Consider the following 27899-nt stretch of genomic DNA (forward strand, 5'->3'; position numbering starts at 1 on the left):
GTCAGTCCTGGTTCAGTCTCCTGGCAACCAGATGCAGGGGCCATGGCACTCTTAACACCCCACAGAGCGAAAGAAGTCTTTCAATTTCAGGTGAAGAAAGAGAAAATGTGGCTTTTAAACGCAAGTTGGCTCACCCCAGGCAAATGGGGAGGTGTGCCCTGGAAGTGGCTAATCCATGCCTCTTCAGGAGACCCTGGGGCAGCCACCCCAGCTCAGCACAATACCTCTGAGACTGTGACGAGGTGTGCGGGCCCGAACTCCAGGCCTGGGCTTACCAGTCCCTGGACCTCATGGACTATTTTTCGAGCCCACATGCAGGCCCAGAAAAGTCAGATCCTGCCTAATGGGAAGCAGGAGACTGTGCCCGCCTCCCTAGGGACCCTCAGGGTCTTGTGAGCCCATGTGCAGGGAGTATGTTGGGGGAGGCTTCTGTTGCTTCCTAGGGGATACCGCCTGGATTAGGCAGAAGAGTGGTGGCAGTGGAAGAGGAGTCCCTGGGGCTGAGGATAGGACTTCTGGCCTCCTTCTGTCACCAAGGCCCCCATTAGTCTTCCAGAGTCCTCCAGGGTCCTCCCAGCCAGAGGACCCCTTGCCCCAGGAAAGCAACCCTCCTGAGTGTGGTACGTAGGTCTCTTCCTCACCCTAAACATTTTGTTGGCACTTCCTTTAAGTGGCATTTGCTTCTTCTACATCTGCCAGTGGCCTATAAGAACTTTCTGGAAGGGCCAGCTGAACCCTCAAGTAAAATGGGTGTTTATTGATAGGCATGGAAAAAAAAGTTACCTTTTTCTCTTGGCCTGCCAAGAGAATTTTCACCAACCAAGACTCATGCCTTCTGCTAAAGCATTACCTCACCAAGCCCCTTCTTGGTCAGTCATTTACACTGTAGTGTGAATTTCATTGTCAGATCAATGCCTCTAGCCCAGCTAGTTGAGAGTAGGCTAAGGGAAGTCAAATTTTATTTTAGAGAAGAGGGAGGAGGGATCATATTTCAGAAGCTGAGGCCTGCTGGATGTACACTAACCCTGGGCTGCAGTGGCCAGCATGAGAACTCTCAGAGGAAGGAAAGTCCTGGAAGAAGACCAAGTCCCAGGAGGAGGAGGGAGTGCCGTCCAGAAACCAAAGCACAGTTCTTCCTGGGGGGCCATATGCCTGATTACCCTTCAGGGCTCTGGTGCAACATTGTAGGGACCCCAATAGGGTCTTACCCAGGAGAGACGGCTTCTTGACTCCTCAACCCCATATCACACCCTCAAACCCCGTATAATACCCTCCAACCCCCATATCATACCCTCCACCCCCGTATCATACCCTCCACCCCCGTATCATACCCTCCACCCCCATATCATACTCTCCAACCCCATGACACCCTCCAACCCCCATATCATACCCTACACCCCCATATCATACCCACCACCCCCATATCATACCCTCCAACCCCATATCATACCCTCCACCCCCTGTATCATACCCTCCAACCCCCTGTATCATACCCTCCAACCCCCGTATCATACCCTCCAACCCCTGTATCATACCCTCCACCCCCGTATCATACCCTCCACCCCCGTATCATACCCTCCAACCCCGTATCTTACCCTCCAACCCCTGTATCATACCCTCCAACCCCGTATCATACCCTCCACCCCCATATCATACCCTCCAACCCCGTATCATACCCTCCATACCCTCCAACCCCAGTATCATACCCTCCAACCCCCGTATCATACCCTCCAACCCCGTATCATACCCTCCAACCCCGTATCATACCCTCCACCCCCATATCATACCCTCCAACCCCGTATCATACCCTCCATACCCTTCAACCCCTGTATCATAACCTCCACCCCCGTATCATACCCTCCAACCCCATATCTTACCCTCCAATCCCCGTATCATACCCTCCAACCCCGTATCATACCCTCCACCCCTGTATCATACCCTCCACCCCCGTATCATACCCTCCACCCCCGTATCATACCCTCCAACCCCCTATCTTACCCTCCAACCCCTGTATCATACCCTCCAACCCCGTATCATACCCTCCACCCCCCTATCATACCCTCCAACCCCGTATCTTACCCTCCACCCCCGTATCATACCCTCCACCCCCGTATCATACCCTCCAACCCCGTATCTTACCCTCCACCCCCGTATCATACCCTCCACCCCCCGTATCATACCCTCCACCCCCCGTATCATACGCTCCAACCCCCGTATCATACCCTTCCAACCCCCGTATCATACCCTCCAACCCCCGTATCATACCCTCCAACCCCATATCTTACCCTCCAACCCCCATATCATACCCTCCAACCCTATATCATACCCTCCAATCCCATATCACACCCTCCAATCCCGTATCATACCCTCCAACCCTCACATCATATTCTTAAACCCTATGTCATACTCTCCAACCACCATATCATAGCCTGCCACCCCCATATTATACCCTGAAATTCTCATGTCATGCTCTGCAGAGACCACAAGGTCGGGAGCACCTGCGGAGGCTTCTGAAGTGGGAGGAATTTGATGAACAGAGAGACTCCCGGAGGAGCATCCTACTGGACACCCTCTACGAGAGCATCATCTTTGCAGTGGGCAAAGGCTTCTCATGGGTGGAGGTGGCCCAAGTGGTCATGTTCACAGAAGAGCTTCTATGGGAAACCAAAGGTACGGGGCATCCAGGGCAGGAGCCAGCAGAGGCTGGCAGGATAGGGTGGGTGCACATAGGATTACCCTGCCAACCATAGCCCCAGGAGCCTTGGAGAAGCCAGGGCCCCTTTCTGCCCTGCCCTGGCATTGGGACTACTCACATGCTAGGCAAAGGAGTTCTCTACTCAGGCTTCCCGAACATCCTCACTGAGTCTTCGTTGTTCTGCCTGACTACAAATCTGAACCACTCCAAGCTATATGCACAACAGCCAGGGTGTTTGCTTTTGTTTTGTTTTGTTTTGGTTTGTTTTTGCTTAACATAAATCAAATGTGTCACCTCCCCCTAACTTAAAACCCTTCATGAACCCCTGAAGGGCTGCATGTTGTTCCTGGTAGGAGATCTGGCTTTGGTGCAGGTCCCAGGGGAGTCCTGGAGCCTGCTCAAGCCTGGGAATGCAGTCAGGTGGGTGCATGGAGGCGGCATTGCTCCCATCCTGGCCCTGCCCTGGGCTTGCATGAGAAAAGGACCTGGTGGCACGTGAAGCTGTGGTCATTTCATTCACCTCTTGGGCAATGACGTACAGATTCATTCATGAAACAAACACTTGGGGCAGGCTCTCTGAGTGATACTCACAGTGATATTTCATTCCACTGAGAACCATCCATGGGTACTGAAAGTAGTGGGTGGATGCTTGAAGAGAAGTGGGATGCTTCCATGCTTTCTAAGAACATCTCCTACAGCATCCTTCCTAGTGACAAAGGGAAAGAAATACTCTTACAGGGAAGAAGCTGACAGGTGCCTCCTTAGTCAAATGACCCAAGTGGACATTGTCAGTAAGAGGCCACCCAGAATCCCATGCACCTGGGTGGATGCAGCGAGAAGCCAGCATCCTCCTGTGATGGTTCCAACAAAGACTCACGGCCTGAATTTCATCAAGAGAAAGCAGCAAATGAGGAGCATTGCTCAAAGCAGCTCTTCTCCAAGCTTCAGACACTCAACAGCCATGAGGGCCAAGAAAACACGGATAAAGCTTTCCAAACTGAGAGAGGCTAAGACATGTGGTCAAACATGACCTGTGGCCTGTCCAGGTCTTCTTGCTATGAATGAGGTTATTGGGAGAAGTGTGGAAACCAGAGTGAGGTCTGGGGATCAAAAGGTAGTGACATATCCAGGGTGAGTGTCTGGATCAGATGGTCATGATGATGAATGTCCTTGCTTTAGGAGATGCACGTGAAAGGATGCTGGGGTGGGGTATCAGGTGGACTGGGAAGAGCTTCTTTCTACTATTGTTGCAACTCTTCTGTATTTAATTTATTTTGATTTGAAATTATTTCCCAAAAAAGTATAATAAGACTTTTTTAAACTGTGGCACATCAGAGGTCTTCCTCTGGTTTTCTGGTCAGAATCTCAGGCACGCAGGCTGCACAATGCCCTGTCTCTCATACACAAGGGCCTGTCCTCAAGGCACCCAGAAGTGACCACTCAGTCCTGTTGGCAACACCTCAATGTCCTTTGCTAATCTCACCATTTTTTGACCATCTCCAAGGCCAGCACCATGTCCACCCCCTACATCCCCTTGATTGGTCCACTGCTTTCAAATCTTGCATTCTGCAATCTATTTACCAAACTGTGAATGCTTTTTCAGACACACAGAATGTCCCATGGCACCTCGGTTTGAAGGCATCCAGTGCTCGCAGCCTTAGACACACCTGGGCCAGTCTTTCTTTAATCTAAGCCTGCCATATTCTCTTCCATGTTCTCTTCTAATTCTCTTCTGCCAGCCTGGGCTCCCACCCAGTGGTTCCAGCCTAAAGGCTACAGTGAGACATGGCATCGCTCATGGGCTAGATTCAGAGATCCTTGGGACATCTTATAACACTCCTGCCATCCCTGGCCCCACCAATGGGAGCTTCAGGGCATCCCTCAGGTCCCCACCTCCCCACTGCTTACAGCCACATGTGGGTACCAGAGTTCATCCCCGATGCCTGAGCTCTGCAGGGGCTCGTGGCCAGAACAAACACAGACAACCAGGAAGAGGAATGTCAGCCCAAAGCAGGTGGGAAGCGGACTCTTTCAAGTCCCCATTGGGGCCTCCATAGGCCAAGCCCTTGGAAAACAGTTGACGATTATGCAAACCCAGTTTCAACCCAAGATTAGCTCACCCTGGAGCTTTCGGCACTTCTGGTTGGAGCATGCCTTACCAACACAGCACAGCTATGTCTCACGGACTCTCCAACTGAGTGCAAACAAGACTCCTCTCTCTGACTGCAGGGAGGCCCTGGATGCCAGCTAAGCAATTCCAGCCTCTGCTGAAACCCCCTAAGGGACAGGGAGCCCCTCCTCCTCTGGCACTTCATCCCTTACGTGACCACTCTCATTATTAGGAAGTTTTTCCTTGTGTCTAGCCTACAACTGCTTTCTGCACCTCTCCAAAATCTGTATTCCAGATTTTCAGCAGTGTGTGGGTCCTGAACATATTTATTGGGCTTCATACAATGCTGCTAGTACCTCTTTCCATTTGGACTAGACATCCTGGTACCTTTCATTGTTCCTTTTAAAAATTCAAATATTTACTGAAATGCTAGCTACATACATTTATTTAGAGCTTCCATAAATCATATATATGCCATTTTATTTAACTTATGTTCATTATTTACCATATTTTAGTCTTCAGATGCTGTATGAGTAAAATACACCTGTGTTTACTACCACCCATACCACGCCATCTCTTTTTTCATTTTAATATGACATTGTTTCCATAGACCCTGCCCCCCACCACCTCCTAACCTCTGCCCCCTCTCTTGCTGCCCTCATCCATGTGGCCTTGTATTTGTCAGTATTATTCTTAACATAGGGCACCTGGATTCAAACACAGCAATCAGTGGGGTGGTCAGGGATCTATCATCTCCCCTGTGCTGGTCATGATGCTCCTGTTTATATAGCCAATGGATGCATTGGCTTTATTAGCATCAGGTACATAGACTGGCATCAGGTTGGCAGTCCACTAAAGCCCCTAACCATTTCCCCATCCTGCCCTTGTGTGATGGCGATTACTAGTACACCTGCAGGACTTCACAATCACCTCCACTGATGCTGCCCTGTTCAGACCAGCCTGCCTTTCCTTCCTCCTGAAACCTTCTCAGCCTTAATCCTGGGCCATCCAATTTACCAGGTCCTCTGCTCCCCTTCATACCATCTGAAAACGTGTGAGGCATGGTCGTTATAAGCATGGACTAGAAACAAGCTCTTGGGTGGGCTTCCCTCGCCTAAAATTGAACTGGCTGAAATAGAACCATCAGGAGGCTTGGGGTCCAGAGGGAAAATTCAGATCCTACTTGGTCCCTTACTGGGTACGTGGTCTAGGGCAAGTCTCAACCATCTGAGCCTCTTTTGACACACCTAAAACAATGGGGATGCGGGGATCACCCTCATCCTGGGATTGTTAGAAGGATCAAATGAGGCTGTGCCTTAAGGCCCACAGCACGGTGCTGGGTGTCTGGGAAGCGCCCAGAGATTGGCACCTTTATTTTTAGAAGACACATGACCTGGAAACTTGAGGGAGCAGGATGTGATCCAGAAACTTGGCGTAGTCAGGGGTAAACTGCTTTGGCTCGGCCCTTGCAAGGACGAGGCCCAGTAGATGCGTTCCAGGGCCCCTTCTCTTCAGCCCCTGTACTGTCCCAGTGATCCTGCACTGCAGGGCATGGGGATGGGGCAGGGCCAGGAAGTAAAACAAAAAAGCAAACTGCAGATTCATCCCAGAAATCAGGAGAGAGACGAGAAGCAAATGACACTGTCCCAGCTCCACCCTGGGGGTAACTGACCCACCTGGAGAGCCCTGAGAGTTGTGCCAGGCTGGCTGCAGTGCGGAGAGTGTAGGCAGCCGGGTGCAGCCAGAGCATCCCCGGGTGCAGAGCCCCACAAGACCCAGGCCTCTTGCACCTCGATCACCACGGTGCCGTTCAGGATGGTGACTGCTGTCCCTGAGCCAGACGGCCCAGGTGATGTCCTTGTCAGCACCCGTGTCCTCATCACCGTGCACAGGGACACTTGGGAGAGCGTGAGCAAGCCCCACAGTCCCCCAGAGGCCGAGGGTTGAATTCCAGCTGCATCTCCTTCCCCGGTCCTGCTCATGGACAAATGCTGCTGTCACCTCCAGGCCTGGGTTCAGCCCTGAATGGTTCTGGGGCCCCAGTTTTGCCATTTCCTAGCTGTGGGACCTTGGCCATTCCCTCAACCTCTCTGTGCTTCAGGCCACTCATCTGTAAATTTGGGACAACAGCATCCGCTCCACAGGGTTGTTGAGCTCGTGTGTGGCCCTGGAACGGTATCCAGCATAGAGGAGGCCCTGAACATGTGCGCTGGAGTCGGCCTTTATGTTACACTCGCTCGTAGGGGTCTCAGGCCCCCTCCTGGGTTCCACTGTCCGCCTGGAACTTTACGTCCTCTGCCTGCCCCTCCCAGACAGCTGCGGCCGGGGCAGCCCTACAGCACCACTCATGGAAACTGCAGGCTTTCCTACCCCGGCTTTGCTCGGTGCTTTCTGCTCCAGTTCCGCCCAACCCCAACCCTAACCTTGATCTTCTCTGGTGACATCCAAGTGGCACTGCCCAGGTTTGGACCATGGGCTCTGAGTCACCAGCTCTTACCTATCCTGCGTCCCCCCTGTGCCCGCCAGCCCTGGGTCAACTCCCCTCCTGACTGAGCCCCCTACCCGTCCTTGGCTCGCACCACCCAGAGCTGATCTTGGCCCCTCCAGTGCTGGGCCTCACCGGCTTAGCTTCTCTCCCGCGCGGGGCCTCGCGGCCTTAGCTTCTCTCCCGCGCTGGGTCTCGCGGGCTTGGCTTCTCTCCGGCGCTGGGTCTCGTGGGCTTGGCTTCTCTCCCGCGCGGGGCCTCGCGGCCTTAGCTTCTCTCCCGCGCTGGGTCTCGCGGGCTTGGCCTCTCTCCGGCGCTGGGTCTCGCGGGCTTGGCTTCTCTCCCGCGCGGGGCATCGCGGGATTAGTTTCTCTCCGGCGCGGGGCCTCACGGGATTAGTTTCTCTCTCCAGGTCATGGCCATAGCCTGGACACCTCACACCTTCATTTCTGCAGCTGTGTCCTCTCTGAGCCCCACCCTGGCTCCTTTCCTGTGATGACTGCCTCGTCAGTCCTTCTCATGCCCTCTTTCACCAGCCCGTCCCCCTTCCCTCTCCACTCAGTTCGCAGGCCTCTCTCGAGTCCTCAGCTGGACAGTGAGGAAGGCGCGGCCTGGAAAGGCTGGAACTGCTGGAGAGGGGTCTGCGCCTGGCACATCTTTGTCCCCTCTGACCCCCCAGTGCTGAGCAATGCACGTGGCATGGAGTAGGAGTTGAGGGAAGAAACATGAACAGTGACGCTCCTTCCACACTGCACCCGCCGCTGCTGTGAGAGGCAGCAAGCAGCAGACTCTGCAGTCAAGAGGTCTCAGTTCACATCCCACTGCTGTCACTTCACAGCCTTGAGAACATTAGCTTCTCTCTCTGTGCCTGTTTCCTCCTCTGTAAAATGAGAGCAGTAACAGTTCCTACTCATAGGAAGGAGCAAAGGAATCGGACGTGCAGAACTCACAGCAGGGTGACCAGCACATAGCAAGTGCTCAATAAATGTTAACTACCACGTGCCTGGAGGTGACACAGCATAGACCCATCATAATTCAGGGCAAGAAGGAGCTGCACGTGGGCCATCAGAGTTCGCATTGTCTACACCCTTTCTTGTCTTCCCTTCATCCTGCAGATGGGTTCAAGGCATGGGCCAGCAGAACGGAAACCCAGGCCACCTCTGGCCTGGACTCTAACCAGCTGCCCACACCCATACGTGGCCCTGGGCACAGAGGGGAGCCAGCCTTGCTGCCCACCAGACCGGGAGAGCAGGACACTGTTTGCTGCCCTCAGGAGGGGGCCCACGCAGTCGGGGGCGGGAAGAGCTGGTGCAGGTAGCAGGTCAGGTCCCTGGTGCATTCCAGCTGTTTCCCACCTTGCATGCCACCCTGCCCTCCTCCTGGCAGTGTCCCCTATCTCAGAATGTGGGTGCCGGCAGCCGAGGTGGGGGCGGGGGTTCTGTCTGTTTTGGCTAAAATCCACACTGGGCTTCTGGTCATCTTGGAAGGTAGCTTCGCCAGGGATGTTTTTGTTGTTGTTGTTAATCCGCAACTAAGGATGGTTGTGTTGCGTTTGCATTCTAGATAACAAAGTTGGCATGCGTGGTGAAGGAGGGTTGTGTTTGCATGGCAGTGATTCGGAGCTCTGCCAGGACACAGCTGCCAGTGCAGCGTATCTCCCAACCCAATCAGACCTTGGTGCAGGGAGGGAAGGTGCCCTTTCTTCAAAAACTTCGGCTGGCTCTGGCCTGGCAAACGCCTCTCCAGGATGTTTTGCTCTCCACACCAGGCCAGAAGGAGTCCTTTCCTTGTGCCTTCTTGGCCAGCCTCCAGGAAGCTCTGGGAAGATTACATCCAGCTCTTTGCTCCAGGCCAAGGGTGAAGCCACCCGTACAGAGGAGCAGGAGTCTTTCAGCTTGGGACAGGACTGGTGGAAGAAAACAGCAGAAACTGGGCACAGTTTGCCTGCTTTATCTATGACTGGGAGGCTCAGGATAGGAGAGGGAATGCGGGTGCCTTGAGGAGCCTGCACAGGAGGCAGGGAAGGTGGGGACAGCCTCCCCTGCTTCAGGCCTCCCTTGGCAGGAAGCTGAGCCTGGAGGTCTGCCACCTGTGGCCACCTGCCACCTGCAGGACCTCCCCAGCCCACCACTCTGACCTCTGTGCTGCTCCACCCTTCATCTTTATCAAGCATGGCAGGCACGACCTCTCTCTAATACTCCATCAAGACAGCTGAAAAAGGAAGAACTCTTGTATGCAGGCCAGGCCCCCAAATCCCAGGCCTGGCAGGAAGTGGGCCTTGTGACCGGTCAGCAGAGGCACAGGGCAACCGGGTTAGGGCCTGGTGAAGGGTATCATGGTCCTGGCATCTGCAGTTCCACCCACAGCCACTCCTGAGTCTAGAGGAAACGCTGCCAAGGTAGCCTAGGATGGGATGGCAGCCATCCACCACCCACGGCAGCCTGGGCTGGCAGGAGGCAGTGACTCTCACAAGCTCCTGGCATGACAGTTCTTGCTGGGACACTCGTGGCCATGCCTAGGGTCTGCCCAGCGGCCCTGAAGTACCCCACCCTCACATTGGGGAGCCTCCAGCCTCTCAAGACCAGCCAAGTGGAGAGAAGGTGCCACCCTCTGCAGCCTGAGAAAGTCCTCCAGGGACCCTCCTTCCCAGCCAGAACCCCTCACTCTTCAGGTGAGACCTGGAGGAGCCTTTGGATGAGACTTTGTGGTTGATTGATGGTGGAAGTCTCCACAGCGGCCCTAGATTGAGATCTTGGGGTAGGGGGGCATTTCTTGGGACAAACAGGCAGCTCTCCATTTGTAGATGCCTCCCTGGGGTATTAGAGCTGCCGCAAAGAACCACACACAGTGTGGCTTCAACAACAAGCATTTACTTTCTCATAGTTCTGAAGGCTGGAAGTCCAAGGTCAAGGTGCTGGCAGGGCTGGTTTCTCCTGAAGCCTCTCTCCTTGTCTTGTGGATGGCCACCTTCTCCCCACATCCTCTCGTGGTCTCCCTCTGTGCATGTGTGCCCCGGCATCTGTCTGTGTGTCCACGTTTTCTCTTCTTATGATGACAGCAGTCCTGTTAGATGAAGCCCAGCCCTAATGATCTCATTTGACCCTAATCATCTCTGTAAAGACCCTATTTCAAGGTACGTCCTGACGTACTGGGGTTAGGACATCAACATGTAGAGTGTGAGCAGTGCTGCCCGTAACACTGAGCTAGGTCACCACTCCCCGGCTTAGCCGGTGTCATAAGTAGGCCAGAAATCAAGACGGGGCCATAGAAACCTTCCCCTGCCTTCCGCAACAGACCGTCCATCTGCAGAGGGAGGCCTTGTGTGTCACGTGCCTGGCCTTTCACACAGCTTCTGTCATTGTTGCTGCAGCCTGGCCTTGCAGGTGCCATTTGAAAGATGAAGACACTGAGTTCTGGAGAGGTTAGGTCACTTGCCCAAGGCTACATGTCGAGTGAGGGATGCCAGGATTTGAACCCAGGTCAGCGCACACCCCACCATGTGACTTTCTGTTTTGACCATGGGGACCTGTCCACCCATCCAGGGGTGCAGCAAGTTCTGAGAAGCCGGCAGCCCAGGAGAGCCCCTACAGCAAGTGGGCAGGGGCTGCGGAGTGCAGATGGAATGACAGCTGGATAAGCCAGGTCAGACACCTGCTGTGTTCCTAACTGGGTCACCCAGAGCTGCTCACAGGAGAGGCTGGGATCCTGACCCCAGCAGGAAGGCTCCAAGACAGTGAGTGGCCCAGGCACAGCTGGCAGGGTGAGTTGTGCCCATTAGCTAAGGTGCCCTGGCCTGGATGTGCCACCTGTGTGTGGGCAGATGGTACACGTTCTCTCAGGACTCTTCCCACATCTGACTTCTCAGGTTCTTCCTCTATCAGCTGGACATACTTGTCAGTCTTGGAGCTCCCAGCATCAGAGGGGACAAAGTATGAGGATGGAGTAGCCACATCTCAGGTTGGGAATGGCACCGTGTCCCTGAGACGGTGGGACTGCCCAATCACTTTCATCTTCGGGGACGATGACCACGAGAACGACGAGGACCCCAAGTCAAGGCTCCCCTCACCAAGCTTGAGTCAGCTGCATGGCTTGGCCAAGATGCACCAGCAGTGCCCTAGCTGTGGCTACAGGGACCGTCAACTCTGCCAAAGCTCTTTCACGTGAATCATTCTAGCTTCCTCAAAAATGGGAGCAAGGATTGGTGAGGGGCGGAGTCTCCTAAGCGGACAAGGTAGGGAGACTATTGTGGACAAAGAGAAGGAAGTGGGTGGACAAGAGCCCATGACAGTCTTTAAAACATATGGTCCTGTGCTTGCCCTTTGAGCCCTAGGCAAGTGACCAAAAAGGATGTCTTTAAAAGGACACCGAAATATTTCTAAGCCTAGTGTTTGAGTAGACTTCCCCTTAATAGGGACATTGGTTTATAGTAATTCCCTCTAATCCACTGGGGATATACTTCAAAACCCCTAGGGGATGCCTGAAACTGGGGATAGTACCACACCTTATAGCCACTACTCACAAATTTATTTTTCTCTCTTCACAATTTCACAGATTTTTTCTTATGTAGTTCTTAGCAATCTCAGCATAAGATTTTCTTTCTTAAGAAATTGAAAACTTTCACCTTTTTACTGAAAAGAAGCACTTGGTGGCTTCTGTTTGGCATATCCAAATTGCCAGCATCACTCCTGTTGCACTTTGGGGCTGTGATTAAGTCAAATAAAGGTGACTTGAGCATGAGCACTGCAATACAGCGATGGTCCATCTGATTAAGGGAGACGGCTCCTAAGTGACCAACAGGAGGGTGGCGTTGACAGCATGGGTTCGCTGAAGGAAAGAGTGATCCATGCTCTACGTGGGATGGAGCAGGATGATGCAGATTCCATCATGCCGCTCAAAACAGTGCAACATCTAAAACTTATGAACTATTTATTTCCCGAATTTTCCACTTAATGTCTTTGGACTGCAGTTGATCACAGGTTACTAAAACCAAGGACATTGGAGCTGTAGTTAAGGGGGAACTACTGTATCTCATCAAACAAAGTGAAAAGACATAGTGGATGGGAAACCAGGATGGCGGTTCCTCAAGAAGGTAACCATAGAATTGGCAAATGATTCAACAATTACTCCTCTGGGTACTCACAGAAGAATTGAAAGTGGAGACTCAGATAGATGTTTGTACACCCATGCTCATAGAAACATTACTTACCATAGCCAAAAGTGGAAGCCACCCAAGTGGACATGGATGGATGAATGGCTAGGCAGAATATGGTCTGTCCATACAATGCAACATCATTCAGCCTTACAAAGGAAGGCAATTCTGCCCCATGCTACAACATGGAGGAACCTTGAAGACATTATGTTATGTGAAAGAATCCAGATACAAAAGAACAAATATCATATGAGTCGATGTCTATGAGGAACCCAGAATAGTCAAATTCATAGAGACAGGAAGTAGTATGGGGATTGCCAAGGGCCAGGAGGAGGGGGGAGTAGGGAGTTACTGTTTAATGGATATATGGAGTTCCAGTTTGGGATGATGAAAATCTTCTGGAGATGGATGGTGGTGATGGTTGAAAATAATGTGAATGTTCTTAATGTCACAGAACTATACACTTAAAAATAGGTAACTTGGTCAATTTTATGTTAGGTATATTCACAATTGAAAAATGAAATTTAAATCTAAGAAATCCTAGTGGACATGTTGTAGTGCTGTATATTTCATATAGCTTCCATTCACACCTAAAAAATGGCTGTGGTATACTCTCCTTGGAGTTGGAGGATCTGGTTCAAGACCTGATTTTGCTACTGAATAGCAATAGACAAGCCACATGTGTGCTCTAAACCTCCATTTCTTCATCTGTTAAATGGTGTCAAATACCTATTTCATAAGTTGGATGTGATAATTAAATAAGTTGATGGATAACTGAAATGCTTTAAAACTGTAAAATAACACACTAATGCAGTAGTGGTATTATTTCCTGAGAGCTTAGCCCTGGGCAGCAAGCACATGTCCAGAACTTTCTGGGAAGATCTTAAGTTTTCATTTTCTGCCCTGTTGTTCTCATAAGCACCCACACGCTTTTCAGTACAAGAATCTAGACTTGGGTCCATGACCACCCTGACCGGGCCTATCTTGTCTGGCCTTGGAAGATAATCAGAGTCAGGCCTGGTTAGTATTTGGATGGGAGAGCAACCTGGAATAATTGGTGCTCTAGGCTTTAATCATTAACTAATTCAGTGAAGTAATAGTAATAAAAAGAGAATCTTGATTGGGGTTTGGGAAGTCTGGCCAACTAGCATGTTCTTGCCACAGAGGCACCCACAATAGTGGGGATAAAGAGGATACAGCACAATGGACTGTTGAGTTATACAGTAAGTTTTGGCCTCTTCCCCTGCCCTCCGCATCCCATAACTGGGGACCCGGCCCACTCCCAGCTGTCCTGTCCCCTCCACTGTTTGAGTGGCCAGGAAAGAAAGCACCTCCACTACTCTTCGGGTGGGGCCCCATGCCCACTCATCCCACCATAGTAAATAGATTCACCAGGCAACCTCCAAGAAGGCATTGGATTGAAGAGACTGAAGAAATCCAATTTCCAGGGCTATTGCCCTAGAGCTATGCTTCACTCTCTGCCAAACCAGTTTGAGTCCAGGAGACCACACAGCACACCAGGGAGTAGGAACATCAGCAAAGTCCTGATGATGGCAATAACGGTGATGATGGCATTATTTATTGAGTGCTTACTGTGTACCAGGCGCTATGGAAAGCTCCGTGTATGCATGTTGCCCTTTAACCTTACGAGGTGGACGGTTTTATTGCCTCTATTTTACAGACAGGAACTCTGCTGCCCATGTCTTTTAGACTGTGCAATCAATATATGCAATCGTTTTTATTAAAAGTCTTGCATAATAGAAATAGATTGTGTTACAGCCTGGTGTGGTGGCTCATGCCTATAATTCCAGCACTCTGGGAGGCCAAGGCAGATGGATCACCTGAGGTTAGGAGTTCAAGACTAGCGTGGCAGAACCCTATCACTACTAAAAATATAAACAAAAGAATCACTTGAATCCAGGAGTTGGAGGTTGCAGTGAGCCGAAATCGCACCACTGCAATCCAGCCTGGGTGACACAGCGAGACTCCATCTCAAAAAAGAAAAGAAAAAGGAAATAGATTGCATTAGAAAAATTGCTTCCAGTGTGAAAAGATTCTGCTTTTAAATACTGATTTGTAAATCTATTTACTTTTCTGTGATTTTTGTCATCATTGCACAAATTAGGAATAACTTATTTTTCAGGGTCACCATCTTTTTAAAGTAAGTTTTTAATTATAGCATACACATAGAAAAATGCATAATTTATAAATGTTCATCTTGATATTTCTCAGAAAGTGTGCCCACCTGTTTAACAGCATCTAGAACTAGAAAGTAGAACTAAAACATTATCAGCAACCAGGCCAGGAGCAGTGGCTCACACCTGTAATCCCAACACTTTGGGAGGCTGAGGTGGGTGATCACCTGAGATCAGGAGTTCGAGCCTGGCCAATACGGCGAAACGCTGTCGCTACTAAAAATACAAAAATTAGCCAGGCATGGTAGTGCACACCTGTAGTCCCAGCTGCTTGGGAGGTTGAGGCAGGAGGATCAGTTGAACCTGGGAGGTGGAGGCTGCAGTGAGCCAAGATCGTGCCACTGCACTCCAGCCTAGGCAACAGAGCAAGACTCCGTCTCCAAAAAAAAAAAAAGAACATTATCAGCAACCAAAAGCCCCTTTCTGACTCTTTCCAGATACTACTACTGACTTCTAACATCATAGCTGTGCTAGTTTTTGAACTTTAATAAATTGAATAAAAAAGACAAAGAACACTAATGCCCAGAGAGGCAAAATAACTTGTGCAAGTGATAAAGTCAGGCAGCCCGATGTGAGCCCACTTCTGCATGAATTCCAGTCTGCTCTTACCAGTCACACCCCACTGCCCCTAACAGAGGAACCGAGCTTGAGGGAATGGCCCCAGCATCAGTGCCGTCTTCAATCCAGGAGTGCCCTAGACTCAAAGATGGCTGCCATGTGACCATGAATGGTGGCCGAGAACAGAACACGCAACTATTGAATCCTTGGTGCAAAAGTTGCCAGGCAGGAGGACAATGCATCTCCAGCCAGCATGGTCCTCCTCTGGCCAGTGCAGGCCCATCTTGATGAGGTCAGGAGGCATGCAGCTGCTCCTCCTCCCCATGGGAGCATCAGGCCCAACCAGCCTGCCCTCTCTCCTTTCCCTGCAGTTCACCATGTGGCTTTGGAAAGGGGTCATCCCAAAGGGACCACTTGTGCTGCAGTAGGAGCTGGAGAGGCCAGCAACCCAAGGACCCCAGGCCACAAAGGAGGCCACGGAAGAGGTCTCAAGCAAGGGTGGTGAGCTCTCAGGGCTCTCCCTGACAATCCTGTCCCCAGGCTGTGGTCAGCAGTGCAGCCACAAAGCCAACTCCCAAGAACAGCACCCAGTCTCCTGCCTCGACTCCTCCATTCCCTTCCCTGAGCAGACAGTGCCCCAGCCTACTTTTCACAGACATGTCTGACCTACCAAAAAGCACCAGGACCAGGGCAATGAAAAGATATAGACACCAACCCCTTCCCCACACAGGGAGTGGTGATGGGGAGGGCAGCTCCACTACCAGGTCCCTGACCCCTCACACCTGGGCTGAAGCTCAGGTCCTGACTTTGCCACAGATTAGCTTTAGGTAAGTCTCATCCTTCTTCTGGGCCTCAGTTTCCCCATTTGTAGAGAAAAACGATTGGACAAGCTCAACATTTCTCCTTGGTGCGGAGAGATGTGGTCCTTGGTTGGGAGAGACTATGTGCTCCGAATAGATTCGAGAAACACTGCAAAAGCTAGATGCCTTTTGGTGATCTGCTAAGTTCATTTGTATATTTTGTTGAGCTTATTAGCATATTAAGGCTCTATTTAATCTCCTTGGATTCAACAAATCTTAAAGGTCTCTCTGGCTGTGAAACATTCATTTTGATATACAGGTGACCCTTGAACAACACGAGATTTAGGGCCACCAACCTCCCGTGCAGTTGAAAATCCATGTATAACTTTGGACTCTTCCAGAATTTACTTACTAATAGCCTACTGTTGACCAGAAGCCTTCCTGATAATATAAACAGTCAATTCACATGTTTTGTATGTAATATGTATTATGTACTGTGTTCTTACAATAAAGTAGGCTAAAGAAAAGAAAGTCATTAAGAAAATCATAAAGGAAGAGAAAATACATTTAACCTTCATTAAGGAGAAGTGGATTATCATCAGGGTCACCATTCTTGTCATCTTCTTGTTGAACAGGCTGAGGAGGAGGAGGACGAGGAAGAGGAGGGGGTGGTCTTGCATTTTGGGGGTGGCATAGGAAGAAAATCTATGTGTAAGTGGACCCGAAGGAGCATCTAGAAGCTGAAAGTTAAAATTCAGCCCAGGGACTCCTTCCTCATGCAGTTCCGACCCACGTTGTTCCCGGGTCAACTGTAGCAGCCATTGCAAAACGTTCTTTGGAAAATGTGACCAATGGGGTTGGAGGTCCCTTGCAGTGCCCACCTTCAAGGATCTACAACAAGACCCCAAAGCTGCTTGGTGCTGGATAGCCTGGGGTTTGAATTCCCATGCATCTCCAGCCAGCATGGTCCTCCTCTGGCCAGTCCACGCCCATCCTGATCAGGTCAGGAGGCATGCAGCTGCTCCTCCTCCCCATGGGGAGGCACTTACCAGCTGAGTGGCCCTGAGCAAATCCCTCAGCCTCTTTAAGCCTCAGTTTCTCTCCCAGGTGAAGAGGGGTTGGGGCCTGTGCCAGCCTAAGGGTGCTGGGAGCTGAGAGGCCGAGTGACCCAGGGCATTCATGGCACAAGGCAGTGGGAGCTCCCTAACTGAGGGGAGCATGCCTGGGCGGTACAGTCCCTGGCACCCAGGGTGAAGGAGTTTAGCAGTCTCCCCAGGAGCACAAAGCGGGCAGGGGCAATGCAGAGGGGTGAAGAGTGCGGTTGGGTGGAGATGGCAGCCCTTGCTTTTGTCTGCTTCCCACCATACCGGGCCAGCCCTGGTAGGCACTCAGGTGCTGGGAAAGGCAAGCAGTGCCAGGCTCTAGCCTGACTTGGTTCCTGCCCCTGGGAGGCAAGATGGGGGAACCAAACTGGTTTTTCGGGGCACCTGGGTCCTCCCGCTCAGGCCCACCCAGACGGAGCAGCCCTCCCCATTTCCAGCCCCACAGGGATGTGAAGCATCTCCCTCCTCCCACCCTTTGCCAAGTCCAGACTCCAGATGTGAGGGGCCAAGGAAGCCACCTGGAGCCCCCAGGTCCAAGCGCTTTCTGCCCTGATGGTGGATCGTCCCGTGCTGACATCTGCCAGTGAGCCTCCCCCGCCCTTCCCCTCCTCATTCCTCTCCTCCTCCACTCCTGATGCTCTCCTCACAGGTGCTGGCCTCCAGGGGGTTGGGGACCATCTTCAGGAAGTTCCCAGCAGCCAATGCAAATGAAGGCCACTCCCTGTTATTGAAGAGCAACTTGCAGGCACAGATCTGTCCGCCCGGCAGCCAGTGGCTTCTCCCTGAGACTTAATCCCTGCGCTTTCTGAGTCACCAGGAACTTCTCAACCCGAGGCCCGGGGAGTGTGGTCTGAGGCCAAGAAAGTGTCGCATGAGCTGGCTTCCAACAAGCGTTGCTGAAACCCAGAACCAGCCAAGAGCGTCTGGGGGCCGAAAGTTAGGATTCAGTCCAGGGGCTCCTTCCCTGTTGACCCAGGACTAGGTCTGCACTTGGTTTGTATGACCTCTTAGGTGCAGGCCACAGCCATGGCCATTGTAGGGCATCAGCCAGGATGGCAAGCCGCCAAGACACCCGCACATGGCTACTGAGGACATTCGCACTGAGCCTCTCGGACTTCTCCGTTCAGATCAAGGCTCTGTATGGCTGCTGGGGCTGAACCGATGGATCCACGGGCTGGCCTTGACCGAGGAGGCAGACACAGCCACCCACAGCTGCAGGATGCAGGTGGCCCCACCCCATGCTCCATCAGGCCAGGCCAGGCTGGAGGAGGAGCAGGGCACCTTCCAGCAAGTTCAGAGAAGGTGCTATGAGTCACCTGATGAAACTCACACACCATTGCCTCCACACAGGCCGGGAGTCCAGCTTGCTGATGAGAAATGATGGCCTCATGCCCACCCACCCTCTGGAATCCCTCGATGAGCCGCCCCTGCTGTCCTCCACGTGGCCACCGCCTTCCCTCTGGGGTGGCCCCAACTTCTCACATCTGGCCTCAGTACCACTCTGCTGGCTTCCAAACCCTGAGGAATTTAATTATTCTCTCTATGTACGCTATCCTTGGAGGTCTTGGTGTTCCGTGATGAAGTCAGCTCTTTCACACGGCACACAGCACTGTCATGAATGACCCTGTCCAAACTGACCACAAACCTTTGTTCCCTCAGCTCAGTCCCCAGAATCCAGCTTTGCCTCCCAGACAGCTGGGTGTGGTCCCGCTTACCTCCAGCCTTCACCACTGCTGGTCCCTCTGCTTGGGGTGGCTTTCCCACCAACCTCTGGTCCCCAGCCTGGTGCCCCCAACCTGGGGCATGTGCAGATCTCCTGACCTCTCAGAGCTCCCTTCCTCTCTCCCTGTGTCCCTGCGGGGAAGCTCCTGCTAATTGATGGCAGCCCTCATGGTAGAGGAGTCCTGTACGCTCTGATGTCCAGCTCTGAGTGAAAGGACAGTAAGAGACACAGGGCATGTGGGGCTGGGGGGTCTTTGTTGTCCTGAGGGCAGCAGCAGCCAAGAGCTTCTGGTTGGTGAAGCTGGACCTGGACTCTGCCCTAGGCTGATCTCCCCGATGCCTTGGCCCTTCCTTCCAACACAGCTTGTTCCTCCAGAATTGGCTCCCTAGAACCTGGCTCCACTCAACCCCAGCCTGCTGGAAACCCTTTTGCCATGTTCAGGTGGGCCTGGCCTTTGGGGCCTGTTCTGCCAGGCCAGCAGCCTCCTTAGTGAAGACCTTGGCCATAGGCAACATCCCCCAATGCCTGGCATCGGAAGAGCCTTACTCTGGTGAAAGACTCCATGGTGGGGTAGGGAGATGGGCCTCTGCAAGATGGTGTCCCTAGGGGTGGGACCCCTACAGGGCAGGGCATCCTAGGGGCTTGCAGGGCCTGGCCTGCCCAGCCTCATCTCCAGCCAGCCGGCTTCCCACCTGCAGATCTCCATCTTGCTCACTGCCTTCCTCCCTGCCTTTTGTTCCCTCAGTGGGCCATGCCTGCCTCAATCACAGGGGCTTTGCACAAGCTGCACGCCCTCCTGCCTCGCTCTTCATTACCTCTTTGCCCAGTAAACCCCTCTGAGCCAGTCCATCCCAGCTCCTTTACTGCCTTCTCAGGGAAGCCTTTCCTGACCTTCTTCCTGTCATTTGCCCTGCCAACCCCACACAGCCCTGTGCAGAGCTAGGTATCTGTGTTTCCTCCCTTCACCACCTCCCTGGAACCTGGAAGACTTCTTGGCACATGGAAAGTCCCCAATAAGTATTTGTTGACAGAATGAATGAACAGCTCCACATTGATATATTAAAGCTGGTTCATTCACTCTCTAGACTTTGGGCCTCTCCTATGCACAAATCCCAGTGCTGGGGGCTGAGAATACAAAGGTAGCCATCATTTGTTCAACTGTCTCTGTGACTGGAAGCACTCTGAGGGCAGGGGTCATGTCAGAGGTCAGCGTCCCATCATATGGTATTCTCTGTTAGTGGGTCCACTGTCCCTCAAACATCCCCATAAGAACCTGGGGGTTGTGCAGGTTTCTGTCTTGCACGCCCCACATCCACGGATGGCCAGGTCCTCACACTCATATCTGCTCCTTCTGTGCACTGCCCAGAAGACAGAGCCCTGGCTTCCGAGTGTGGCATTCAAGGCCCTCAGGTCTGTCTTCCACCCACCTCTCCATGCAGCTCTTTCCATCATCTGCCTCCACCTTTAGGTGCCAACGACAACAAGCCTCGCCCTGCTCCCACCCAGGCCAGGTTGCTGCCTGCTCCTTGCTGTCACTCAGCTGGGCTGTCAAGTGGCCCCACCTCTGGGCCTGGCTTAGCCTTCCCTGGGATGCAGGTCACATATCGCCTTCTCTAGGAGGACCCGGTCCTGAAGTCCTTGCTCTTGTGCACCCAACTCTGTTCCTCTTTACTGTGCACTGCCATTTTCTGCTTGTGTCTCTCTTGCAAGCATCTGAGAGCAGGGGCTATGGCTTGTTATCATAGTATTGCCAGAATCTTGCATAGTGCTGAGTAAAATTAATAGTCAGTAACAATTTATAGGTTCAGTCACCATTTGACAAACTAATCTTGGGTGAATGGAAGGATAAATGTGTAAACCAAAAAGTATCTGAGACAGGTCTCAAACAATTTAGAAGGTTATTTTTCCAAGGTTAATGACATGCCTGGGAGACAGGTCTGGTCTTTCTCCAAAGATAATTTTGAGGGCCTCAGTATTTAAAGGGGAAAGTGGGCTGGAGGGGAAAGAAGGAGGATATGGTAATCCACATGTTACAAGAGAAAAGGAGCAGGTGGTAAATAATCAATTATGTATTCCTCCCTTGCTCAGCAAATTGGGACTTTGCATAAGATAAGGTGAACAGGCTGGGCACGGTGGCTCACGCCTATAATCCCAGCACTTTGGGAGGCCGAGGCGGGTGGATCACGAGGTCAAGAGATCGAGACCATCCTGGTCAACAAGGTGAAACCCTGTCTCTACTAAAAAATACAAAAATTAGCTGGGCATGGTGGCACACACCTGTAGTCCCAGCTACTCGGGAGGCTGAGGCAGGAGAATCGCTGGAACCCAGGAGGTGGAGGTTGCGCTGAGCCAAAATCGCACCATTGCACTCCAGCCTGGGTAATAAGAGCGAAACTCCGTCTCAAAATAAAAATAAATAAATAAATAAAAATAAATAAAAAAGGTGAACATAGAATAGCTGCCTGTGGAGATATTTAACCTTTTATTCTATCTGCTTAGGAATAAAAGGAAAGGCAGTTTCTCATATTACTCAACTTTCAGCTTAATTTTTTTCTTTTGGTATAATGAATTGGGTTCCCAAGTTTTTATTTGTCTTTCACAAATGGATGGAAGGATGGGTGAATAGATGGATGGATAGATTGAAGAATTAATAGATGGACGAATAGGTGAATGGACAAATGAGTGGAAAAATGGATAGATGAAAAAACAGATGAATGAATGGATGGAAGGATGGATGAATGGACAGATGGATGGATGGATAGATGAATGAATGGGTGGATGGATGGGTGGGTGGAAGAATGAATGAAAGAATAGATGGATGCATGGTTGGATGGATAAGTAGAAGAAAGGATGGATGGATGGATGGATGGACAGATGGACGGATGGATAGATGGGTATATGGATGGATGGATAAGTAGATGGAGGAATGAATGGATGAATGGAAGGATGGATGAATGCATGGGTGGACAGAGAAGTAGAATAATGGATGAATGGAAAGATGGACAGAGATAAAGGAAGGAATTAATAGAGGGAAGGCAGGATGGAGGGGAAGAGGGGAAGGAAGAGACTTTTTTTTGCAAAGGTAGAAATAAACTATTTCTACAGCATTTATTGATTGCTAGCTTGTATTAGGCTCTGTACAAAGCTGGACATCTTACCCCATTTGGCCCTTCCAACAAGCCTGTGAAGTCAATATCACTATTCTAAATTTTACGTTTGAGAGAAAAAGGCCCAAGTGTCATATCTAAGAGGGACAGAGAATCTCAGTCCTCCAAACCCAGTACCTTCCCAAGAGGAGCATAACCCTTGGGCTCCGAGCCTGCTGGTTTGCCACGAAAGAAAGGGGAAGTATAGCTTCCAGCCTGGATTCTGTATGATGGAGCCGTCCCTCCTTCCCTCCCCCAGGAGACTGAGATTGCCAGAATCTGAGCATCACTCCCAGCACATCTTAACATGGCTCCAAGTGGATTGGTACCACTTTTGCTAATATTTTCCCAAGACGATGAGGTCTCCACCCTCTGGGTACTTTGGGGAGATTCAAGGCGAATATTTCCATACAAAGCAAGACAGCCTCAGTGACCAGCCAAGAGGAAACATGGAGGGAATGAAGAGTGGGAGGACTTCAAAACAACCTCGCGGGCAAGGCTGAGACAGTCCCTGCTGAAGGGGCATAGAGCACTCTAGCTGGGGGTGGGGAAACCCCACAGGGCCCCATGGAGGGCTCACACGGAGGAAGAGAAGATGAAGGGGTCTGTGAACAAGCCAGGTCCTCTACCTCGGCGAAAGTCCAGCTCCTTGCCTATAGCACATTACCTTCATTGTCGGCAGAAGGAACTATGAAATTCTCTGAAGCACACGATCTAGTGGGTGTCTGGCCCAAGTCCTTGTTCTTCAGAGGGAACACTGAGTCAGAAAGCAGGAGAGGCTCGGTCAAGTCCACAGTGCACTTCCAGGACAGTGTCTATGAGAACCCAGGTCTCCATGCCAGGGCCATGCTTTTCTGCTGCCCTTGACTTGCCTGTCTCTCTGCCTGGTGTCTGCTCATCTGCTCAGCAGGGCAGGCATGTAATTCAGCCATGACCCTTCATGAACCCCCTCCTCTGTCAAGTTCCAAGCAGATGCTGGGATAGCCCAGCCTTTGACCACTGTGCTGAGCACCTGAAAGAGCTGTGAGCAGGAGGAGTGAAGGGGAGAGGAGGAGAGAAGTGGGGAGACAGGTCATGCCCCGAGGAGCACTGCCCATAGTGCTGCCCTCAGAGCCAATCCTTTGCACAAATGGGATCAAGAATATTTTCCCATTGTGTCTGTGGCACAAACCACCAGCACAGCAAGTTGTCTGGGCATTAATCGCCTCCTGCTCCACTCTTTTTTTTTTTTTTTTTGAGACAGAGTTTTGCTTTTGTTGCCCAGGCTGGAGTGCAATGGCATGATCTCAGCTCACCTCAGCCTCCCGGGTAGCTGGGATTACAGGCATGAGCCACAATGTCCAGCTAATTTTGTATTTTTAGTTTCTCCACGTTGGTCAGGCTGGTCTCAAACTCCCAACCTCAGGTGATTCTCCTGCCTTGGCCTCCCAAAGTGCTGGGATTTTTTTCTTTTTTTTAGATGGAGTCTCACTCTGTTGCCCAGGCTGGAGTGCCGTGGCACGATCTTGGCTCACTGCAACCTCCTCTCACAAGCGATTCTCCTGTCTCAGCCTCCTGAGTAGTTGGGATTACAGGCACCTGCCACCACACCCGGCTAATATTTGTATTTTTAATAGAGACAGGGTTTTGTCATGTTGGCCAGGCTGGTCTCAAACTTCTGACCTCAAGTTATCTGCCCACCGCATTCCTCCCAAAATGGTGGGATTACAGGCGTGAGCCACCATGCCCCACCACTTCCTACTTCACTCTTATCGGAATTCCTTTTCTACATCCTCATCTCCTTCCTAAAGAGTTAGAAGTGAAACAAGATAAAGCACAGCTAAAGTAACAGGTGTGCCTTATCTTGAACCACCACACCTGGCCAGTATTTTGTCTTTTAAAATAAGTGTCAAAAGACAAAATACTGGCCAGGTGTGTTGGTTCACTCCTGTAATCCCAGCACTTGGGGAGGCCAAGGTGGAAGGATCGCTTGAGCCCAAGAGTTTGGAAAAAAAAAAATTATGTGATTATACTGAGATCATATAATCATATTTATATGATTATACTGGGATAATCATGTAAGGAAAAAATTGGATAAGTGTAAGTTACTGCAGGTAAAAAGAGAAATGTGGTACACTGCATAGCTTTCCAGACCTAATGCATGGTAGTAAGAATCACAGTTAGAGCCAGCACAGTGGCTCATGCCTGTAATTCCAGCACTTTAGGAAGCTGAGGCAGGAGGATCGCTTCAGCTCAGAAGTTCAGCCTGGGCAAAATAGCGATAATCTCATCGCTACAAAAAATAAAAAATATTAGGTTTAGTAGCATGTGCCTGTAGTCCCAGCTACTCAGGAGGCTGAGGCAGGAGGATTTCTTGAGCCTGGAAGTTGGAGGCTGTAGTGAGCTATGATTGCACCACTGCACTCCAGCCTGGGTGACAGAGTGAGACCCTATCTCAAAAATAAATAAATAAAAATACATATTTTTAAAAACGCAGTGGGACATGGGCTTTGTGACCAGGCTGTCTATGTGCAGAGCCCCCATCCACTGCCTGGCAGGGCAGCTCTGTCCCACTCCTGCTCTGTACCTGGCTCCTGTGCCCACAGGCTGCTCCGTTACTGAGGCTGTGATGATCCTGGGGAACAAGCTCAGAGATTACCAGGGCCATTTCAACACCACCCACCTGCTGGCCCTCTGTGACTACTTCCACCACACCTTCATCCGCCACTACAAACTCTACCAGTATGTCCTGGGCCAGGACCAGCAGGTCGACCTGACTGTTGCCCACCTGGAGGTGTGCATGCCACCCCAGCCCCTCCCGCTGTCCGAGGGCATGGACAGGGGCTTGTGGACCCACGAGCAGCAGGTGGCTGCGCTGACCGAGGCCGAGGCACAGAAGCGTGCCGACATGCTGCTCCTGAAGGAGGCGCTGCTCCTGGAGCAGAAGAACTTGCTGCAGAAGGCGTTCACCTCCGCCATGCCTGCGCAGCCCGGCCAGGTCCTGGAGAGACAGGTGAGGCTCTGCCTACTTGCCAACTGTGGGCACCTAGACCTGCAAGGACATCAGTCTGGGCTGGTGTCACTGCAGATGGGAGTGCCTTGTTGGCACACAGGGGAGGGGGAGAGAAGCAGGGAGGAATCCAGAGTGTAGCCATGGGCTTCGAGTGCACCTTGTCATGCAATGTCCCTGCAAGGAAGAAATTCATGTCCCTATTTTAGTGATGAGACGATTGAGGCTCAGAGAACTTATCAACTCGCAAGGTCACCAAGCTAGCATGTGGTAGAATTCACATTCAGACTGAGACCTGGCTGACCCTGCACTCTAAGCTCCTTCCTCCATGTCATTTATCAGTGACAGATTACACCAAGAGAGTCAGGAAGAAGACCCCAGCCTTGGAACTGCGGCAGATTCTCCAGAGCTGGCATGTACCCAGGCTGGGGGAGAAGATGGAGGAAGCAGGGACAGGGGGACAGCTTCTGGAGGGTCATGTGACCAGGGAGACAAAGGGTGGAGCTGGGGCCCAGGGAAGACGTGGGAGGATCTGGTGCCTAAACTGCAGACTTTGGACTGCTCTCTTGGAGGGTCTGCCAGACCACTGGGGCTCTAGCTGCCAGCATTTCCCATGACCAGCTCTTCAATGACTGTGACAAGCCCGGCCCCAGAGCAGCTGACTTCCTGAGGGCCTGGCCAAGCCTCCATTAGTTTCTTAGCTACACACAGGCACTGAAGTCATCATTGTTGCATCATCTTTGAAAATACTTTGAGAGACAAGTATGTGCATGTGTGTGTATCTGTGTGTGCGTGTGTTTCAGGCATTGGAGTGTGGGAGTCGCAGGGCCTGTAAGTTCCAAGGGGTTTTGGTTTCTGAATCATCAGCTGAAGAGCAAATGGCCCTAGGAAGTATTTCTTTAGGGACACACACACACACGAAAATCTCTAAAGAACAATGAACACAGCAGCCTGGATGGTGCTCATGTAAGTAAGGTTAAGTCTCCAGACAAATAGCACATCAAGGGGCCATGTAATCATTGAAGATATTCAATAGGAACCCAACAAAACCCATGAAGACATTCAATAGGAACCATGAAGACATTCAATGAAGACATTCATGAAGACATTCAATAGGAACCCAACGAAACTCATGCAACAGTCTGTGCCTCTGGCCCTCTGCCAGGGACCTTGTTCTAGCACACCGGGTGGCAGGGTAGAGGCGGGGAGGCTGGCCACAGTGGGAGAGATTGGCCCCTAATGCCCTGCATGTCCCACAGCTCTTCTATCTGCTACTCCCAGCTCCATGTCCAGCCTCCAGCACAGCACTGCTGGCCTCTGCCTGGCAGAGCTGGTGAGCCAGAGCCCCCTACGCCATGTGCCCCAGCCATGCACCTGAGATGGGGCACTCAGAGCCGTAGAATAAACATAGCCCATTCTTGCCGGGTGTGGTGGCTCACACCTGTAATCCCAGCACTTTGGGAGGCCAAGGCAGGCGGATCACCTGAGGTCGGCAGTTTGAAACCAGCCTGACCAACATAGAGAAACCCCACCTCTACTAAAAATACAAAAGTAGCCGGGTGTGGTGGCACATGCCTGTAATCCCAGCTATTATGGAGGCTGAGGCAGGAGAATCGCCTGAACCCGGGAGGCGGAGGTTGCAGTAAGCTGAAATAGCGCCATTGTACTCCAGACTGGGCAAAAAGAGTGAAACTCTGTCTCAAAAAAATAATAATAATAAAAACAATAATGTTATGGAAGAACATTATTTTCTACAAAAACAACCGAGGGGATATTCTGGGGCAATGTACAATTTTGCATACATTTTAAGTGAAATATGAGATCTCAAATAAATGCACTACAGACAACCAACGGCTCCCAGCGTCTCTCCCAACAACAGCTCCTCTGCTGTGTGGTCGCTCCGGCAGGGAGCCTGGAGAAACGCAGCTACGTGGTCCATGTCTCCAGGCTGTGGGCCATGATGGGGTTGAGCAACAGGGTTTCCTGTTCAACATGGTGGCTGGACGGTGACTGCGTTTCCATTCCTTTCCTGGCTGGCTGGGTGGAGGATAAGCCCATTCTCTGAAGCAATTTCCCCTTCCCCTCCCATGAAGTTGCCACTAGAACTTTGAGAGGTGAGAATGAGGATGATGGGGGACGGGGCATCCAGATGGAGCCTGCATTGCCCAGGGAGCAGAGTCTCTAGGAAATATGGCACTGGCCAATGGGCCCAGGACAAATGACACACTCAAACAGCATGGCTGCCACTCTAAGCCAGAAAAGAAAAGGGAGGGAGTGACTATTGGAACCCAAAAAGAGAGCTTTAGTTATAGGCAAGGGCTGAAGGACAGGAAGGGTGACCATGGGTAGAGGGCCCCTGCCATGGCCAGCCCACAGCTGGTCAGAAGATGGGACCTCCCCCATCCTCAGACCTCCCGCCCCCTAGTTGGCTGAAGTCAACCAGAAGCCAGAGGTCAAGGCAGCCATGGCGCATGGTCAGGGTGAGATGGGTGGACAGTAGACACATCCTTGGACCCACAACAGGGTTTGAGTTGAGAACCAGATCCCACGAGGCTCCCCAGCCCCACTCACTGGTCCTCCCCATTCCTTACAGGAGTTGGAGAGCCTCGTCCACCAGGCCGTCTACATCCAGATGGAGCTCCTGCAGGAGCTGCTGCAGTGCCAGATCCAGAACACTTTCGCCATCTTGGACCTGAGGCTTCAGAAGAAGACTCTGAACCTCAATGCCCCTGCCCCTTTCCCGCCCCCCATCACCAGCCGTGCAGGCCAGGAGGAAGCCCTGAAGCCCCACAAAGCGAGAAAAGGAAAGAAAGCTAAGGCAAGGAAGTAGAAGGCCCCGACCGCCACCCGAGACTGACTGGGGACCAGCCATCCACAGCTGTGAGTTGTGCGGCATGGTGAGCTCAGCACCCACAGAGACTTTTGCGATAAAAAGAAACAAACCCA

The 27899-nt window shown here is 51.6% G+C and overlaps 1 protein-coding gene across 1 annotated transcript; it reads left to right on the forward strand.

Moving 5' to 3' along the window:
* Window positions 1-7: 7 nt before the first annotated feature.
* On the forward strand, window positions 8-27899 carry CUNH8orf74 (chromosome unknown C8orf74 homolog). The gene is made up of 4 exons (XM_012457328.2): window positions 8-90; window positions 2478-2670; window positions 24550-24956; window positions 27547-27899. The coding sequence occupies exons 1-4, from the start codon at window positions 43-45 to the stop codon at window positions 27781-27783; spliced, it is 885 nt and encodes a 294-aa protein (XP_012312751.2). The 5' UTR covers window positions 8-42; the 3' UTR covers window positions 27784-27899.

This window comes from Aotus nancymaae, unplaced genomic scaffold, assembly GCF_030222135.1.
Source record: "Aotus nancymaae isolate 86718 unplaced genomic scaffold, 86718_ANA_hifiasm-v0.15.2.pri h1tg000079l, whole genome shotgun sequence".
Taxonomy (NCBI): Eukaryota; Metazoa; Chordata; class Mammalia; order Primates; family Aotidae; genus Aotus; species Aotus nancymaae.